At 38.6% G+C, this 19,559-nt stretch overlaps 1 protein-coding gene across 46 annotated transcripts in view; it reads right to left on the bottom strand.

Annotated features, from left to right (window-relative positions):
- znf423 (zinc finger protein 423) overlaps positions 1 to 19,559 on the bottom strand; it is a 266,334-nt gene that overhangs the window by 169,275 nt on the left and 77,500 nt on the right. For 27 of the 46 annotated variants that reach the window (XM_087292379.1, XM_087292392.1, XM_087292383.1 and 24 more), the window contains 1 exon segment: positions 958 to 1,017. The exons of the other annotated variants lie outside the window; for them this stretch is intronic. Coding sequence is in view for 3 of the 27 variants with exons in the window: in XM_087292373.1 (XP_087148499.1) it covers positions 958 to 1,017 (60 nt within the window). In the remaining 24 variants the exon portion in view is untranslated. 46 annotated transcript variants of the gene reach the window in all.

Here is a 19,559-nt window from a genome sequence, read left to right as displayed (position 1 = left end):
TACGTGGTTTTCCACCAAGGCAACCTGGGGTGTTAAATTATAATCAGCTAAACTGGCAGTGGGTGGGTTAAAAGAACGCAAACAAAGACAGCCGTTCTGACACATAACACACATATTCAAAGCAGAATATCTGACTTTAGCATTTTTTTTTTCAGATAAACAAGTTCACTTAGCATATTTCTTAAATATCTGCTCACACATTATGGTAATGTTATGCTTTAGAAGAGTCAAAAACTTTTAAGAATAACCCATTTTCCTTTAAGGTTGTCATCATTAAGCCCTTTTTTTATTTTTGAAACCATCCCTTCCTTGCACTAACCTGTCTTACAGAAACTACTTTTAACGATCCAATCAAATATCAACGGGTGGAATGTCCTTCTTTCCTCCTGTTTGAATATCGTTCAGAAACACAGTTCCTACCTGATCAAGCAATGATTAATTCACTCTTAATCCAAAAATGCATAGCTGTGCCTGTTATCGGATAACTTTGTCAACCAATGCATCCTTTAAAGTTTTCATTCTCCAATCCAAATATATCTAAATACGTGTGCTTATTTGAAAAAGGTCTTCTGAGGTAACAGTTGAAAAATGTAATAGTCAGAGAGATGCACAGTCTAAATCAGCCCGCTTGAATTTTGCAGGACAGAAATGTTCCTCTCCAGAGGGGAGGTGTAATCAAACTTGTCAAGTTGTGCGATATTACATTCTGAGTGCGGCAATGTGCCTGTACGTTCAGACAGGAAGCACCGCTAAGCTTCCAGTCCGGCATGCACCTGGACGCCATCCTCTAGTGCCTTATGAAAAACTCTCCCTCCTTCCCTCCCTTCCTCCCTCCCTCTGTGTGCAGGGCTGCAGGCCATGTGGAATTGATATTAGAGATTGTGATGCAGCGGGTCGTCCCTGAAGGAGCAGGGGGTTGGATGTATCGTGCAGGACGCCACGCTAGCGAAATCATACCTGTCTGAACAGAAGAGTCCCAACCACTGGCGCACTCTGTAGATTCGGCCTCTTCCACCGCTACCGAAAAAGAGAGAGAGAGCGTATTAGAGCGCTTGCGTAGCCAAACCACACACAACATTTACGGCATTCTTCTCAGAAGTGCGCCACATAATCCACGTTCCATCATGAGTCTGTGATGCGCTCAATCTGAAAGTTGGATGCACATCAAAGGACTTTATTGTGTGTATGTGCTCTTTGTTTGCCTGTGTGCTAATTTTGGAGGTGCAAAAACAGGTAACGGGAGGCAGTGAGATGAGAGGAGGAATGTGTGATGAAGGTTTTCCTGGGCATAGTCAAGGAAGGAAGCCCCACTGGCACACAAACAGGAAGCAGCAGTGTTCAGGACACAATAAGAATCTGGACCACCCCCCATAGCCTCACCACCATTAACACACACACATACACACATACTACCGGTCTCTACAAAACTCCCCATAGCCTGGAAGCACTTTGGCACACAGTCTAGAAATGGAAACACACACACAAAGTAAGTTTTCAACAACAAAGACTGTCTTTAATTTGTGTAACCCCTCCACATTAGATGATAGAGCCATCAGTGCATGTAGAAAAATGGAGACTCATTTATAACAGCACTTTTTCAGCATGAATGAGTCTAAAAGTCTTCACACTTAGCGAACAATGTCCATGAAGATAAGCAACAAAAAGCAGGAAAGATAAACATCAATGATGAGGTTCAAAAGAGGCCAATACACTAATTAAGCCATCCAACTAACCACATGAAGATTTAAAGTGTTAATTAAGCCAAAAATGCAACTTCTGTCATTATTCACTTGAACTAATGTTGTTTTTAACGCTTTAAAACACAAAAGAAGGCATCTGTTTTCAAGCTAACATAAATAAAATAAAATCATTTTGCAATGTTGCTTAAATAAAACTAATGAATGGCATCAGTCTTGAAATTCTGTACATGAAGCATAGGGGCAGCTATTGTAGTGTATTTGTTTGTAATTTTCACACAATTTTGCCGTACATGGCATACACATAGCTGATGTGAGCATTTATACTTCTGCATTCTGTCTGTGTTACTGTAGCAGTAGCTTAAACTCACACTCATTCAAGAAAACCGGTGAACATCCAACAACTTCAATCATAAAGTAAACACAAAACAAAAAAGTAATCAGACGTAGCACCTCCGCAGATTCAACACTCCTTAAATAAGCTCGCCAACTCTCGTCACCAAAACCAAGCTGCCCAATCAAAGCTCTTTTGCTCTGTGCTGTCGTGAAATGTAGTTACAGTCTAAGTCAGAATGATTAGCCCCCCTGAATTATAAGCGCCCCTGTTTATTTTTTTCACCAACTTCTATTTAATAAAGGGAAGATTGTTTTAGCACATTTCTAAGCATAATAGTTTTAAAAACTTATTTCTAATAACAGATTTATTTTATCTTTGACATGATGACAGTAAATAATATTTTACTTGATATTTTTTAAGACACTTCTATACAACTTAAAGTGACTTTTAAAGGCTTAACTAGGTTAATTAGGTCAACTAGGCAGGATTGGGTAATTAGGCAAGTTATTGTATAATGATGGTTTGTTCTGTAGATTATCGGGAAAAAAAATTGCTTAAAGGGACTAATAATTTTAAATTAATAACAGCTTTTATTCTAGCTGAAATAAAACAAATAAGATTTTCTCCAGAAGAAAAAATATTATCAGACATACTGTGAAAATTTCCTTGCTCTGTTAAAAATCATTTAGGAAATATTTTTAAAAAATAAAATAAAATCAAAAGGGGGCTAATAATTCTGACTTTAACTGTATATTTTTGAAGAGGTGCGAGTAAGAGTTTGCACCAAGATAAGGCAAAGTGCATGATTTCAGCTTCATTCATTCTTCCATGGTGAGGCGCCACACCAAAATTTATTCCCGACATGACTACAATACAGCCTCTCATATTAAACATTCAGTCGTTGTTTTGTTTTTTTTAAATTAGCGGGTTATTATTCACATCAAAACGTATTAAAAGGTAAGTGAATTATAACGGAGCAACCTTTTCTGTAATCGTAGCAGCGCTGTGCGTTATTTCTTTAACTCTTTAAGGTGACTGACTGACTGACTGACAGGTGCGAAATGCAAGAGGCCAGCAAACACGACGTAGCTTTCAGTTATAATGAACACAGTTTGCAGAATTATACTAGATAAAGGTCTATGGTTCAGCACACAATGACTTTATCTGACTGGAGTTTGAGGCCATTTCACTTTACTTCAGGACGCATCAATGCCATTCTGTAGGTCTATTGGAGACATTCATAAATATTCCTAGAAAATCTAATAAATGTTGGAGACATACACTTTACATAAACACACAGAATATCGCACTTCAGCAGCGTTTATTTGAGATCGCACAAGATTTGTGCTTGAGCATATTTGAGGGGGCGTTCAAGAAGTTTTGTGCACGAACAGGAAATCGGCACTCTAGCAGAGATTTGCATGCTCGTATTACATGAATGCGTTTGTAATACTGAAGTGTACACTACTTCGCGAAGGCTCGTTTTCTCTGATCAGAGAGAGGGGAAGGATGGGCAAAGGACCTCTAGCCGGGTCACCCTGAGCACTATGGTGCTATATGTCGGAGCACTTAACCACTAGGCTATTTATCTAATTGGCATAGGTATCTGCCAATTTTTTTCTTTTATATTGACAAAAGAATGAAAGTCATACAACTTTGAACTAATATAAGAGTGAGTAAACGATGACAGACGGTTCGTTTTTTTAAGCAGACTGTCCCTTTAAGCAGAGTTTATATGAGAAAAGAAACAAAAGTGGGAACAAGCAAGACAGCGAGAGCCAGAGAAAGCACAAGAGAAAGACTGAATCTGCTCTGTGTAAAGGAAATTGTGGTTAGATATGCTCCCACTGGCATTGGGCATCACTGCAGTCTCACTAAACCCACTTCCTCCCAGGAAAAGACTCTCAGAGAAGGAGGGAAAAAAATGAGAGACAAAAGGAAAGAAAGACATACTGTAAAGAGAGAGCAAGGCACAAACTGCACTGTCCCTCACAGCCATACTACATTCCTTCCACATTATCAGTTCCTTAATTACACACAGACTCGCTTTCTCTCAAATACACACACATACACCACTGCAGAAGAGCCTGTCTGGGCCACCAAACACCCCTCTCACTGAGGCCGATCCCAGCAGGGTGGTCGGTGCGAACTGGACTCCCTATTCTATATTCTAATCCCAAGCCAAGGTTAACAGGCCCCTATTTTTCCTCTCTGAGCTGCAGAATATCAGGACCACAGACACTACAACCATTAAACTTCCAGAGTAAAGCTTGCCGTCTAGGCCCGAGGAGCTGGGCCAGGTCAGAATGACTGGCCTGTTGCAGGACGCCAAGTGCTGGAGCCCAGAAACAAAGAAAGGCCTTTGCGAACTGGACACTGAGGTCCTCTCTTCCACTCCTGTTAAAGTCAAGGGATACGTCACACCTCTCTTTCCTTTCCTCTTGTCCTTTGTTTCAAATTCTCTTGCATATTTACTTTCCATTACTCTCAAAATCTCGATCTTTTTGCTTCTGTTTATTCTTGATAATAAAGTCTTATTAAAAGTCATCAGTATAATTGACCAGAAAATGCAATATTAATAGTACTATAAATAATGATAATAATAAATATATTATTATTAATAATAATAAAAAAAGATTCTTATCACTATATTTATCATTATTTTAGTTGTTGTTGTTATTTTTGTAAAGAAATTTATTATTATAACCAATTTATTCTCAAAGAAATCACAGTGACATTTATTTATTTACTTTTGACTCACTTTGTTTTCTCGGTTAAACATTATTTCACGTTCCAACAAGTTTTCAACAAATCAAAACAACTTAATATAAATACAATTGAAGTTAAAATTACTTTGCCTCCTTAGATTTAATTAATTTATTTATTTTTTACAAATTACATTTAAGAAGGATTTTTTTCACAGTACTTCCTATAATATTTTTTGTTCTGGAAAAAGTTTTATTTTTCTTATTTCACCTAGAGTAAAAGCAGTTTTTAGTTTTTTAAACAATATTAATATCAATATTATTAGCCCCCTTAAGCAATATTTTTTTTTCAAATGTCTAAAGAACAAATTACTGTTATACAATAGGGTTTCACTCATGACCGGTACTTCAGTAGCACCGCAAAACTATGGCTCCAAAATTCTGGCGGTGCCACAGTAGTTTGTAAATGGTAGTATCGTCATTAATGGTTCTACAATAGCTAATGCTGCATGTGAAAAAGTCACTAAAATGCCGGCAAATAATTAATAGACCACTTTATTTTTAATTTAACAGTCTGCAAAACTATGTAGAATTGGTGCATTTTATGGCACGTTTTCTGATGCTTCAAACACACATCTGAATCAGTTCATTTGTGTTCCAGTCAATAAGATTTCGCTAACGACCTCGACAAACTATTAAAAAGAACAACCCACTAAAGTGAAATTTGTAATTACATTGGATTCTTACCTGTTAAAAAACATTGGTGAGAAAAATAGCAACAGGTAACACTAAGAAACCAATATTTTTTTAACTTCATAATTGGTTGAAAACAATCTCTTCTTGTAACAAATTTTGTGTGGTATAATTTGTATCTTAATCTTTCGGAGTTGAAAACGGAGCCGTCGATTCAGACCGGTCGTAGTTTTCTGCTGTCATGACAGATCATATAGTGGGGTCAATGACTTATTTATTTATTGCAATAACAACAAAACAGTTACAATACATACAAATAAAACAGAATGTTGGTACAAATAATAGGGTTTCAATAATAAGGGAATTATTAACAAAATGTAAGTATTATAACATATAAAATATAGTATTAGTGACAATTTGCTTTATTTAGTAGATTTTTTATATGAATTAATGCAGTATCGCGATACTATTTGGTATCTTGATACTTTAACTGGTATAGTATTGTGGCCTAAATTTATGGTATTGTGACAACCCCATTACACAATAGCCACTTTCTCACATACAGACCTTTCCGGAAAATTGCCGGCAATTTTCCGGAAAGGTTGTATGTGTGAACAGGTCCTTTTTGAAAATACCGGTAAATTCGTTCTGGCTATTTTCCGGAAAGAGAAGTTGTAACATTACCGGCAATTTGCCAGAATGCTGCGCTGTGTGAATGCAGAAGGAAGATTCCCGTAGTAAGCGCGTGCACGTCTAGAACGTGCTGACGTGAGACGTCTGCTTTAGCCAATCACAACAGTCAGACACATTTACGTCCGCGCGGTTTGTGAGGATAAAAGCCTTTGAATATTTTTCCAGACACATTTAGCTGCTAAAAGTTAGTCAGATCACGTTTATATGTTCTTCTTAATGCCAACTGTGTAAATAATCATCGATGAGATGCTTATGATAAGCCGTTGTTTGTTTACCTTCAAGCTTTGCGTGCGCCTATGAGCGCCTGCACACGTACATATTATGAACATCTCGACATACGAAAGTGATCCTGCGAAAGTTGTTCACAATATTGATCATCCACAGAGTTTGTAATTTAGTCAAATGTTTACAAATACAAGCGCAGCCGTTTAAAGCTCATTTGTGGTGAATGATGTCAGAATTTACCGGTATTTTGGAATGGATGTGTGAATGCTCTTTTCCGGAAAATTTCCGTAACGTCCTCGCCTGTGTGAACAGCGTTTTTTTCAATATACCGGTAAAGTCGTTCCGGAAATTTTCCAGAAATTTACCGGTATCACTGTGTGAAAGGGCTAAATGACTTGCCTAATTAATTATGTTAAACCTTTAAATTGCACTTTAAGCTAGTATCTTGAAAAATATCTAATAAAATATTATGTTACTGAAACTATTATGGTGATGCAGTGGTAGTGCTGTCGTCTCACAGCAAGAAGGTCGCTGGTTCGAGCCTCGGCTGTGTCAGTTGGCATTTCAGTGTGGAGTTTGCATGTTCTCCCTGCGTTCGCGTGGGTTTTCTCTGGGTGCTCCAGTTTCCCCCACAGTCCAAAGACATGCGGTACAGGTGAATTGGGTAGGCTAAATTGTCCGTAGTGTATTGACCTTATTCTAAAATGCGGAAGTGCGCCTGTTTTTGCGATTGTCTTAGAACTTCAGTCGCCTATGGGAGAAATGACTAGGAATAATAAACGGCAGAAAATGGCCAAACTACTTGCTCAACAAACAAATGTTTGCATGACTACACAGACCAAGTAGCATAATATAATAAGAAAATATTAAATTGCAACATCAAGCAGCGTATCGAGCAGTTGTTAACGTCAAAAAAATGAATGGAAGTGAATGTGACCGGAAGTCGCGAGACAAAAAGATTCAAATCGCAGCGCCCGCTCGACAGCTGAGAATAAGGTGAATAAGTGTGAATGAGTGTGTTTGCCACAGATGGGTTGCAGCTGGAAGGGCTTCCGCTGCATAAAACATATGCTGGATAAGTTGGCGGTTCATTCTGCTGTGGCGACCCCATATTAATAAAGGGACTAAGCCGAAAAGAAAATGAATGAATGAATGAATGAATGGATGAATGAAACTATTATGTTTAGAAATGCATTGAAAAAATTTGAAATTGGGAAAAAATATAGAGGGGGGGCTAATAATACAGGAGGCATAATAATTAAACTCACTTTAACAGTACATATCATAAAAAAGTATTTAAAGTTTGTACAGTTTGCTCAAATTATGTAGCATAATTATTAATTTAATATTGTTTAAACAAAATTTAACTTGAAATACACATGATTATGGATTACAACAAACAGCAACAGCAATAAATTGCTTGGCTACGATCACAGTCAGCATCTTAACTTTTGATATTTTACACACTTATAATTGGTACCATGGGCCACGGCAACTAAAAGCAACTACTGCAGGAAAGCCAGTAGTATTTTTTATACAGCAGCCCCGATCAGCCCAAATAAATCTAAACCTACAAATCTCTCACTACTCTCTCTGACCATTTTCTCCATTCTCTCTAAGTTTGTATTTATATGTGCTGTTCTTTTTCTGTCCGCAGAATAGTTTTCTCTCCCGGCCTGAGCCGCTTCGCCGCCGTGCTGTACTGTTTATCAGGGGAGACATCATGCTGCTTTTTCTAGTCAGATCTTGCTCTCTTGTTCTCCACTGTGCAGGGCTGGGCTTCTCTCCCCCTGGCTTTATGGTATGTTCCCGGTAGTCTGCAAGATCCACTATGAGTGCTGCTACTCATACAAAAAAAAGAATTGCACACACACTTACAAACACACACACAGAAAGCAGAGTTTCTCTCCAGAAAGTCAGCCTACACTGCAGGTGTTAAGTACACTTAGACACCCACACTCACTGAACACTTCCACCTTCCTTAAGATGAGATAATTAGTGCTGCTTACAATTGCTCATGCTCTTGAGTAGCGAAAATAATAAAAATGATAGGTTCACAAGTATACATTACTTTCTTCTCAAAACAAAAGAATGCATGGTGAACAATTTATTAGTGTGTTTTTGTCTATACAGATAAAGTCGATGGGTTCAGTGCTGTTTTGGAGATCTTTATAAACAAACACTACTAAAATATAAATATCTTGCGTCACTTAACAAAGGCAGCCATTATGACTTTAAGATGAGAAAATTAAGTTTGGCTTTTAGTTTTGACCAGCAGAGTGCAAAATTATTCTGTAAGTGTTTTACACAGCGGATACCCTTCCAGCCACAACCCATCTCTGGAAAACATCCATACACTCTCAATAGCACACATGCACTATGGACAATTTTAGCTTACCCAACTCACCTGTCTTTGGACTTGTGGGGGAAACAGAGCACTCGGAGGAAACCCACGCAAACGTGGGAAGAGCATGCAAACTCAACACAGAAATGTCAACTGACCCAGCCGAGGCTCGAACCATCACCCTCCTCGCTGTGAGGCGACACACTACCTACTGCGCAACAACAGTTTGATTACTATTACCTCAATAGTTTTATTAAAATTACCTTAATACCTTTACCTATTTTAAAACACTTTCAAAGACTTTTTAAAGATTATTACTATTTACTTAGACTTTCAAAACAGTAAAAATAAAATCGTGAAACAGAAAAAAAATATTTTACATGAAGGAATCAACATGATATCTACAAAGTTGTCCTTCTAATTCTAAATGACCTGTGCATCTACATTCAACCTCATCATTAACACCTTCACAATCACCCAGAACACCCCGCCTACAGGTGCAATCCCAGAATGCACAGTGCCGCAAACCCAAGCATCACCTCAACTCTCAGCCGCACTTAAGCCTCCTGGACCAGACGCGGGACGTCACATTCCTGAAGACACGTCCTCCCAACGGAGGAGGAAAAAAACGCTAAATTACTCCCAATCAGAGCGCCACTCATCCCCCATTTCCCGCTTCATTAGAGGAAGGATATTGGAGTGTAGTCAGGCAGAGAGAAAGAGCGCAGGAGTGCGGAGGAGGAAGAGGGTTACGCTAGACAAATGCCCTACGTCTTCTCAAACACACACACACACACCCACACACACACACACACACACACACACACACACACACACACACACACACACACACACACATATATATATATATATATACACACACAGACACACAGATAGAGACAGCTCCGTTCAGCCCCAGGCTTCAGCACAACAGCACCACACACAGTTGAGCCCCGATCTCTGTCTAAAAACAAAGCTGCCGGCGGCTCTGGCAGACCTCTGCCTCCTACACACTACTGCACTGCACTGCACTGGGCAAGAGCCAAGGAAGACATACTTACTCCTCTCTGTCTCTATCTCACACACACACAGAAGAGAGAGACAGATAGCGAGAGAGATACAACTCCAGACCCACTGTGAAGTCAATGGTCAAAAATATCCGTGAATGGGCTGATACACACTGCTATTCTAAAGTTAGTGATTTTTTTAAATGTTTTTAAAACAAGACTATTCTGCTCAATAAGGCTGCATATATTTGACCAAAAAATATTGTAAAATATGTTAAAGTAGGAAATATTATTATAATCAAAAAGTTTGTTTTTGTTATTAGGTTTAATAAAAAAATCTTTAAAAATACATATAAAGAAATGTAAAATCAATAAATAAATATAAACACACACACACACACACACACATAACTATATATATATATATATATATATATATATATATATATATATATATATATATATATATATATATACACATACACACACACACACACACACACACACACACACACACACACACACAGTTGAAGTCAGAATTACTAGCCCCCCTGCTTATTTTTTCCCCAATTTCTGTTTAACAGAGATTTTTTTAACACATTTCTAAACATAATAGTTTTAATAACTCATTTCTAATTACTGATTTATTTTATCTTTGCCATGATGACAGTAAATAATATTTTACAAGATATTTTTCAAGACACTTCTATACAGCTTAGTGACATTTAAAGGCTTAACTAGGTTTATTAGGATAACTAGGGAGGTTAGGGTAATTAGGCAAGTTATTGTATAATGATGGTTTGTTCTGTAGACTATAGAAAAATATATAGCTTAAAGGGCTAATAATTTTAATCTTAAAATATTTGTTTGTTTTATTACAAAACACCTTATATTCTAGCTGAAGCTGAACAAAACAAGTAAGACTTTCTTCAGAAGAAAAAATATTATCAGACGTACTGTAAAAAAGTCCTTGCTGTTAAAAAATATTTTGAGGTATTTAAAAAAGAAAAAAATTCAAGGTGAGCTAATAATTCTGCCTTTAACTGTACAGTATTTGTAGATAGATAGGTAGATAGCTAGATAGCTAGATAGAAAGATAGATAAATAGATAGATAGATAGATAGATAGATAGCTAGATAGATAGATAGATAGATAGATAGATAGATAGATAGATAGATAGATAGATAGATAGATAGATAGATAGATAGATAGATAGATAGATAGATAGATAGCTAGATAGATAGCTAGATAGAAAGATAGATAAATAGATAGATAGATAGATAGATAGATAGATAGATAGATAGATAGATAGATAGATAGATAGATAGATAGATAGATAGATAGATAGATAGATAGATAGATAGATAGATAGATAGATAGATAGATAGATAGATAGATAGATAGATATATAGATAGATAGATAGATAGATAGATAGATAGATAGATAGATAGATAGAGGCACTTTCACTTTTATTCGGGAACATTTCATGTATGACAGTAGGTTCAGAGAATAGTGTCAAACAGCCATGTGTGTAAAAACTATCCTGTTGTAAAATGTGGAAAAAATCCTACACAATTGTAATAGTTTGATTGAGGTTTTTACGTCTGTAGTGCACTCAATGTGGAAAAAATCCTACACAATGGTAATAGTTTGATTGAGGTTTTTACATGTCTGTAGTGCATTTCAATAATGTGACAATAATCAGCATACTACACGTCTTGATTCCTTTTATGTTTAGTTCGATTATGACATTAGTTGGATCGTCGTTTACATGGTAAACTCTTAATCAAAGTATTGCCTTAATCGTATTAAAATCGACCTATTGGCGTCCATGTAAAGATACTCATTGAAAATTATAAGATTGATTAATAATGACTGAGTACCAACAATGACTGATCATAATAGATTTCTGAAGGATCATGTGAATGCTGCTGAAAATTCAGAATTACTGGGATAAATACAATTTAAAATACATTAAGGTACAAGAAAAACAGTTCACAAGTTTGCAGCTTTTAAAAAATTTCTGATCAAATAAATGCAGCCCTGGTGAGCTGAATAGGCTTAATTTTTTTACATTACAAAAGTCTTTCTGTTTATTGTATATAAAAGCAAATCGCAGATGCTATGGAATATAAATTATCATTGTTCTAAAAAAGCCAAACATGTCGAGGTGTGGCTGGCGCTCATCTACAGGGATGGGCCGTACAGCTGTGGACCACTGGACTACAGATGGCCCTCACTCCTGAGTGACTCGAACTCTCCGGCCCTCCTAAAAAACCAGAATAAAACATCAAGCCCAAGAGGATATTAAGACCTCACACTAGGATCCGCACAGCTAAACACAACCCTGCATGAAGAGAAACAAAAGGCGGCGGTGATTGGGAGAAGGAGAAAGAAAAAAGTCATTAGAAGGAGTTTTTTTTAAAAGCAGCATTCTATTAAAAGCCTCTTCCTGCTCTCCCTCATTAGCTGAGCATATTTATTTCTGTGTATCTTGTCTTCATCCCTTGGCGCCCTGCGTGAGGAAAGCGCTGCTGTTGTGAACTGTGACGCGGCGGGGGGGCTTCAGCCACGGAAAGTGTGAGATGGAGGAGGAATGAGAGATATAAACGGGCCTGTCATGTGATTGTTAGCTGTCCATTATCCACAAAACCACCAAATTCCACAGGTCTAAAATCAGTCATTACTTCACTAGTGTAAACTAGTTGCTGTACCAGACTTGATATTTTAGCCAGGCCAATAATAGTAAAATAATAATATATCATCTTAAAATATAATAATAATAATTACTATTATTAATATTATATCTGTTACATGACACCAAAGGTAATCTAAATAAAAAAAATATATTTTATTTTTTGGGGGAAAGAATGTAGACAGTAAACAAAGTATAATGCTGTGTTCACACCATACGCAGGTAAAAAATCGTGCTATTAGCGCATAAATAGAAGCGTGAACATTTTAAATTTTCTTACTTCATTCACGCGTCAAATTCACTTCACAATAGATGTAGAGTAGCATGATGGGCAGGGCTTCTGTCTGCCCGGTGACTCTAGTTTTGTTGCTAAGTGGCTAAAATGGATTTTATTGAGAGAGTAGTTGTGTTTATGTGCTTTTGGAAGTCTGAAAAACAGTGTATATATGTGTTCGGCGCCATATCGGAGTCCATTAGATCCATTCAGTGGTGCACCCAGCTCTGTGAGTTCATCAACTCCCCCAGAAACTATACCTGGATGATAGAAGCTTTCAGCTGCGCTTTAAGGCTGATTTATACTTCTGCGTCAAACACACGCGTATGCTACGGCGTTGACGCATAGCCCTTCGCCGTGGCCGTTGGCGTCACTGACGTGCACCTCTGAAAAAATGTAACTACACGTCGCAACGACGCGTAGCGCAAGCTCTGTGATTGGTCGGCTTGGTAGCGCTGATGAGTCTGGGCCGGACCGAGAGCCGTGCGAGCTGGGCGCGAGCCCAATAGAGCGATTGTTTACAAGTGTGGAGTCCCATGAAGGAGCTCCGGATGGAAAGTTTTGTTTTGTGTTTACCTTATAGTTAATGTTGTTGCACGTCCGCCGGTTCCAGCCTCAAAATGAGCGAGTTTGAGCCACTTGTACATCCAGGAAGTGTTTAGGAAAAGCAAAACAGCAGTGAAGAAACTCGACACAGAGGAACATTAACATCTTACTGCCAACTAGCGTTTCGGAATGCAGACCAACAGAGACAGCGCGCAGAAGTATAAATGCACAGCTACGCGCGTTGCATGCGCCGATGGTTACGCCGGTCACTTGATGCAGAAGTATAAACCAGGCTTTAGACTGAGCACAGTTTGATGAACTGTTGTCTGGTGTCTCCAAGAGGATTTCTTCTCAGGATACCAACAACAGGCACTATGTCATAATCATGCCCCAACAAAAACAAGCTCCTGATTGGTTTTAGTGGCATGAAAATCTGCTCAAGTTCAGATTTTCTAACTCGAGCGAAACACACGATTCATGTGTTCAGCGTGTAAAGCACGAAAACTCGCACCACGTCATTCGCACCACCTAATTTGCACTAATCTCGCCGCAGGATGTCTATTTGCGTCTTTGCATTGACTTAACATGTATATCAATCGCACTTGACACATCATCCACGTCAGGTGGGAACCCAGCATTAGAGAGAGGGAAGACAGGAACGGCAAAGGTCTTTGAGCCGAGACTTGAACTTGGAACTTCCGAAGCATACTGCTGCTATTTGTCAGCACCATGGACTGGGTGGGCACACTGACCGCAATCAGAATACACAAAATAAAAGAAATACCTATGACAATTAAAATACCCTAAAATACTTTACTCATTTACTCACTTTTCTTCAGCTTCTATCCATTCTACAAGACATCACCACAGTAGAATAAACCACTTGATTACCTAATAAATTTAGTAAACATTTTCATACTGATCAATAACCTATATTTAGAATCTAAAATGTGTCTACAAACATGTGTGAATTAATGTTGGAAGTTTTTATCAACCTTCCTTCAAAAAGTATGAGTTTACATTTAAAACGTACCCAAAACTTTACAATATTATTGGTTTTTGACAAAATCGTGCATTTTGCCAATACTGCTCTACCACTAAAATGAATGCTACCTACCATGTCTAGAGAAAGGAAGGCTTGACGTTGCAGGCACTGATACTGCTTCCTTCCTTCCTTCAGATTCTGTTTCTAAAAGCTTTATACAGTGGGGTGCACATTCTAATGATTACAGCACGTTTTAAATGTTACCTTGGATACTCTCAGTTTCCTTAACATGCTCGGAAACTAAACATGAGCTGGAGGGAGGAATAAAGATTGATGCTGTTCCTCCATTTCAAGATCCAAAATGGACACCACTGACCAGAGTGCTTGCATGCTTTAACATACTGTGACCTCTCGGTGTCTGTAACAGTAGATCAATCTGAACTTTAACATGCTATAAGGTGACCAGATTTCTGAAATCAAAACCAGTGATATTTTTATTTAGGGACCCATACTGTATATTATTGCATTACCTATTAATTTAAATATGGTACTATTTAAGTTGTGTATTTTTTCACAGCTAACTAATGTATAAGGACTCAATATTTCTTAAATTGAAAGTTAGAATAAAATTTGTATTTTGATTAATATTTACAATGCATTTAAATAATAATAAAAATACAAAATTTAAAGTCTCAAAGTCTAATAGGAAAAATAATATGTGTATTTATTTTACGGTAAGAAAGTGTTAATAAATAATCAGCAGCATCCTGGGGAAATCTCCCCCTTTTCGCACCACTGCAGAGGTGGACTGCTGTTTCTTTTTCCATTTAAACTATTATTTAAAGGAAGAAAGGAAGAGGGAAAAAAACACATTTCCCCCAAGGGCCATCTTCAAACTCCCTCTCTACATCTCACTCACACACACACGCAAATCCTTGACACAATTTATTTCTATATTATTGAAATTCCTCCTCAGTTAATTACTGCTGTGTTGGAGTGAGCATGCAGCGTTATTTGCATTTCTGGGTCCTGTTAAGCAGTGTTAAACAGCACCGTCACCACACACACACACACACACACACACACACACACACACACACACACACACACACACACACACACACACACACACACACACACACAAATATATGTGAGTGTAGCTGACGGCAACACAGTGATCAGCGTAGCAGAGCGGAGAATAGGACGAGGGTAGAGATCAAACAAGCGCGTCGTAACAACATGGCAAACACAACGCTCGCATTTAGCCGCCAAAGCACTTGCCAGCCGGTGGGAGAATGACACAGCCTTTAATTGTTTTCAAAATGAGCGCTTTAAATTAACAACGGGTGATGCTTATCTACAAAAATAACAAGGGTATGGGGAAATCACAAGAAGTATGCACAGATGAACACGTGCCGTTTCGATGTCAACTTGTTAGAAGGCTGACTTGTCTAATTTCTGTCACAAGTGTCACCAACTGGAAGTCGGGGGAAAAAAGGGATTGTTTTTTTGTGTTCAAATCAGGTCAAACACTGGTCAGCAAATTAGAAAATGTATGCCACCAGTTGAGCCAATTAGAAAAATGCTGAAAATAAAGGTCATTGCTGTCAGGCAGAAAATTTGTACATGTCATTTTTGTAACTAAACATGTCCTGATACGTAGTATAGAGAAAGAGTATAGAATACACAAGACATGTCTCTCGTATAGTTCTGAATGGGGAAAAGTGTAACAGTCAATATGGTGAATGAAGCCCCGCCTACTAGTACAGGAGCCAATCCTCGATCGCTATTATAGACTGATAGTTTTCTGAGTGACAAACTCAGACCAGACGTGTGCTTTTACCACAGTTTTTTGTGGTCAACAAACACAATGGAATCTGTCAATACTTGCTTCACAGACATAAGAAATATATTCACATAGAGCTTGAAATCTGTTAATTAACAGACTACACTTGAAAACAAAAGTTTTCTGGTTTTGTTATCTGTATGAAACTAACGCGAGGTACAGTCCGTCACTGTCAAACACACATCACTGGACAGCAACTAGTCAAATCCCTACAAACTTGTAAACAAAGAGTCGTTGTCACTTCTGAAGGAGATTCGCCATTAAGACCAAGTTGTGGATTACTTTAGAAGAACAGCGCGATCTGGCAAAGCATTATCCAGAGAATGATGATGTGTAAAAGGGCCATGAATGAGGTTGGTGCTGTTATCTTGTTCCTTTTGAGCGGTCATGCACATTAGCTCGGGCAACCTGACCAAATGACGATTTTATTTGATTCAAACATTTAGAAATGAAACTTAAGAGATGGTTTTAGCTTAATTTTATTTGTGATTCCAAATATGCAATGTCACTGTAAGCTTGGCAAACAGTTTTGGAAAATTTGATGTTTCCCCATTCAGACAGAATGCCTGAAATGCATACTGCCAGAAAAGACGTTTCAAAGATGGCCACCAAGTGAAATGACTTGCCTTAAAGGGACTTTGGTATAAATCTTCCATACTGTGAGATACATCCAAGTGAATAGATTACTGAAAGAGAAATCAGGCAGAAATGTGAGTTTAAAGATGATTGACTAATGAGGACTAAATTATTGGAGAAGTACGGTGCATGTCACAAGAGAGATGTTGGTTTCACTGAAAGATCAAGTTATGACATTTTAATTAAAAATTACAAGCTTAGGAAAAAACGTAAACATGCATGGATGAACCTTTAATAGAATCAATAAAAATGTATGAAGAAAAAGGGTAAATTTTCCATTTTCATACTGACATTAAGTGAACGTTAATACTTATTTAGGCACTGTGGTCACAATGCATTTTTTCGTTCATAATTTTTCATCTGAGCACTCACTGTTTAAAAAAATAAAATAAAAATAAAAAGGTGTCAAACAGACCTTTAAAAAAAAGAAGAAAAAACACTGCTACAGGGGTTTAATACAGCGTAAGGCTGTACAAAAAGAAAGCAGGTGTGGATAGCTGTCCGTAAGAGGCTCGACAAGCATGAAACTTGCCTCAAATTCCCCCCCGGACATAACCATGGTGAGAAAAATAGAGAACTGGGGGTGAATCCGGTTAGCATCTGTTTATATAACCCTTGTCGTTGTGACTGGCAGGATTACCAGAACACATTCCTCCTGAACTGGAGAGGAATTCCGTCAGGATCTGCGGCGTTATCAAATCAGGGATGCGTTTCACCGTGAGTGAGAGATTCCGACAACGAAGAGATGCTGGGTGTACAAAGAACGAGATTGCATCTCTTAACCCAGCAAGAAGAAACACACTCGCCCTCAGACCTGATGCTGCGAGGGCCCTTAACGAGCACACGCGCATATGCGGACCCTCACACGCGCACGCCGGCCCCCTGCTTCTCACAGCCAGGGCCTCACACACTGCAGGTAAAGCTTCAAAGATCAGCATCGCACTGCAGCGCCTTGCCGGAAAGAAGAGGGGAGGGAAGAATAGAGAAGAAAAAGGAGAAGAAGAAAAAAAAGAAAAGGAAAGATTGTTATTTAAACAGTCGTGCTAGTAGGGCTTGTATGAATATAAATTTTGAGCGAGAGACAAAAAGACTAATAGATGGGCGGAGGGAGGGCGAGAATATTATGCAGACGCACCTCCAATGACATTACAATGAAAAGCTCTTGTGGACCACTGTGTTGGTATGTGTGTTTGACATGGAGAGGAAGAGAGAGAGAGAGAGATTGAAGGGAGGAAGCGAGTGAGCGAGCGCTCAGAGGGAGTCTCACCTGGGCCCAGCTCTGCTGCAGCCGTCTGCAGGAGATTCAGCTGCAGAATACCTAATGCGTGTGTGGAGGGGCGTGCCGTACAGCCCTGTTACTGGCCCCGGGCCATTCTGTATGATTAAGTCTTCTACACTTAAGGGATAAAGCCTTGCTCTCCTTCTCTCCCACTGGAAGCCATTAGCAGCCCCCCATTTGCAGCTCAGTGTGTGTGTATGTGTGTGCGCCCTGTGCGTGTTTGAGCCCATGCATTTGAATGGGTTCATACCCCTGTGTCTTTGTGCTCCTGCCTTGTTTGTGTATGAGTGTGTGCTGCTTCCTGAGCAAAGCGTGTGTGATTTTTTCAGTACAAAACAGCTCCACGGCACCCTGGGATTAGTGTCCAGCGGCGAGCTGTTTGGACCCAGAGTGCACTGCGGTCCGGCCCCCTCATTAGACCGGGCCCATGCAGGGCCAATGGAAGCCACCGCAACATCACGCATCACTACCGGGGGCCTGTTGCATGTCCCTAAGACCGAATCAGGAGTCGGGGCCCCAGACTGGCGCATACATACGCTTGCGCAGGATTAATCATGTCGGAGTCCACAGCTCTGAGGGAGGGGCGTTTGATCTCATCCTGTCTAACATGTGGCACCAACATCATCACACAACAAAACCATGTGTGACACACACACAGAGTCCTGGGGTTTTATCATGTATAATTAAAGAAAGGTAAACCTTGTTAGGCTAGGACTAGTGGCGATATGGTAAATCCACTAGTAAATTCATTGAAAAGCAAAACCGTTAAGTTAATGACCTAAAGGTTGTTTTCAATCAAGATGATAACCACATATGAAAATAACCATGTTGGGCATGATCTTTATATCATGAAGAGGGCCAAATGTATACTGAACTAAAGTATATTTGTCTGTCATCAAGGCGGTAGATACTGTAAAAGCTATTACGTTACATGAAAAAATAAAGACTATAGTGTTTGAAGCATACTATAGATAATTACTTAACTGCCATAGTAATAATATTGTTGCTGTGGTACAACAACTGTAGTAATCAACTAATTATTCATTAGGCTTCAGTTTGCAGTTACATCATCACAAACGACACAGTTTACACTAACGTTACAGTATTTATTACGGTTTATCAGTTTACTAGTTTACAGTATTCTGTAGCATTTATTAATAATGAGTTGTACACATTATATACTTTACTATGTGGTTCAAAAACATGTGTATTATAAACTAATATAGTTTTTCATCCAAAAGCTAGAATGCATAGTCTACATTATTATAAGTAAGGGGTATGTAAGGGGTAAACAGTGCTCCACGATAATAACCATCTAATTTTATTGCAACGGTTGCATTTCTTTTTGTTTTGTCGATAAACTTAACTATTAACAAACACTCATCGCTGTTGGGCATGTCAGTGTTCAAGTTACGGTTGTTTATTCTGCCGAAACGCCAGTAAAGACTTGAATTATTGCAAAACAAGACGGAGAATTCCTTGCAGCGATTACATGGCAGGGTACGTTATTTTTATTTTTCTGGAGTTTGTTTAAGTGTGGCGGTGCTTGATTTTTATATAACAGATTAACATATACACATATCTAGGCCTGTAAAT

Source organism: Danio rerio, chromosome 18, assembly GCF_052040795.2.
Source record: "Danio rerio strain M-AB ecotype USA chromosome 18, GRCz13ab, whole genome shotgun sequence".
NCBI lineage: Eukaryota > Metazoa > Chordata > Actinopteri > Cypriniformes > Danionidae > Danio > Danio rerio.
Note: the sequence above shows the minus strand (reverse complement) of the source record. Positions and strands in the feature narration are given on the sequence as shown.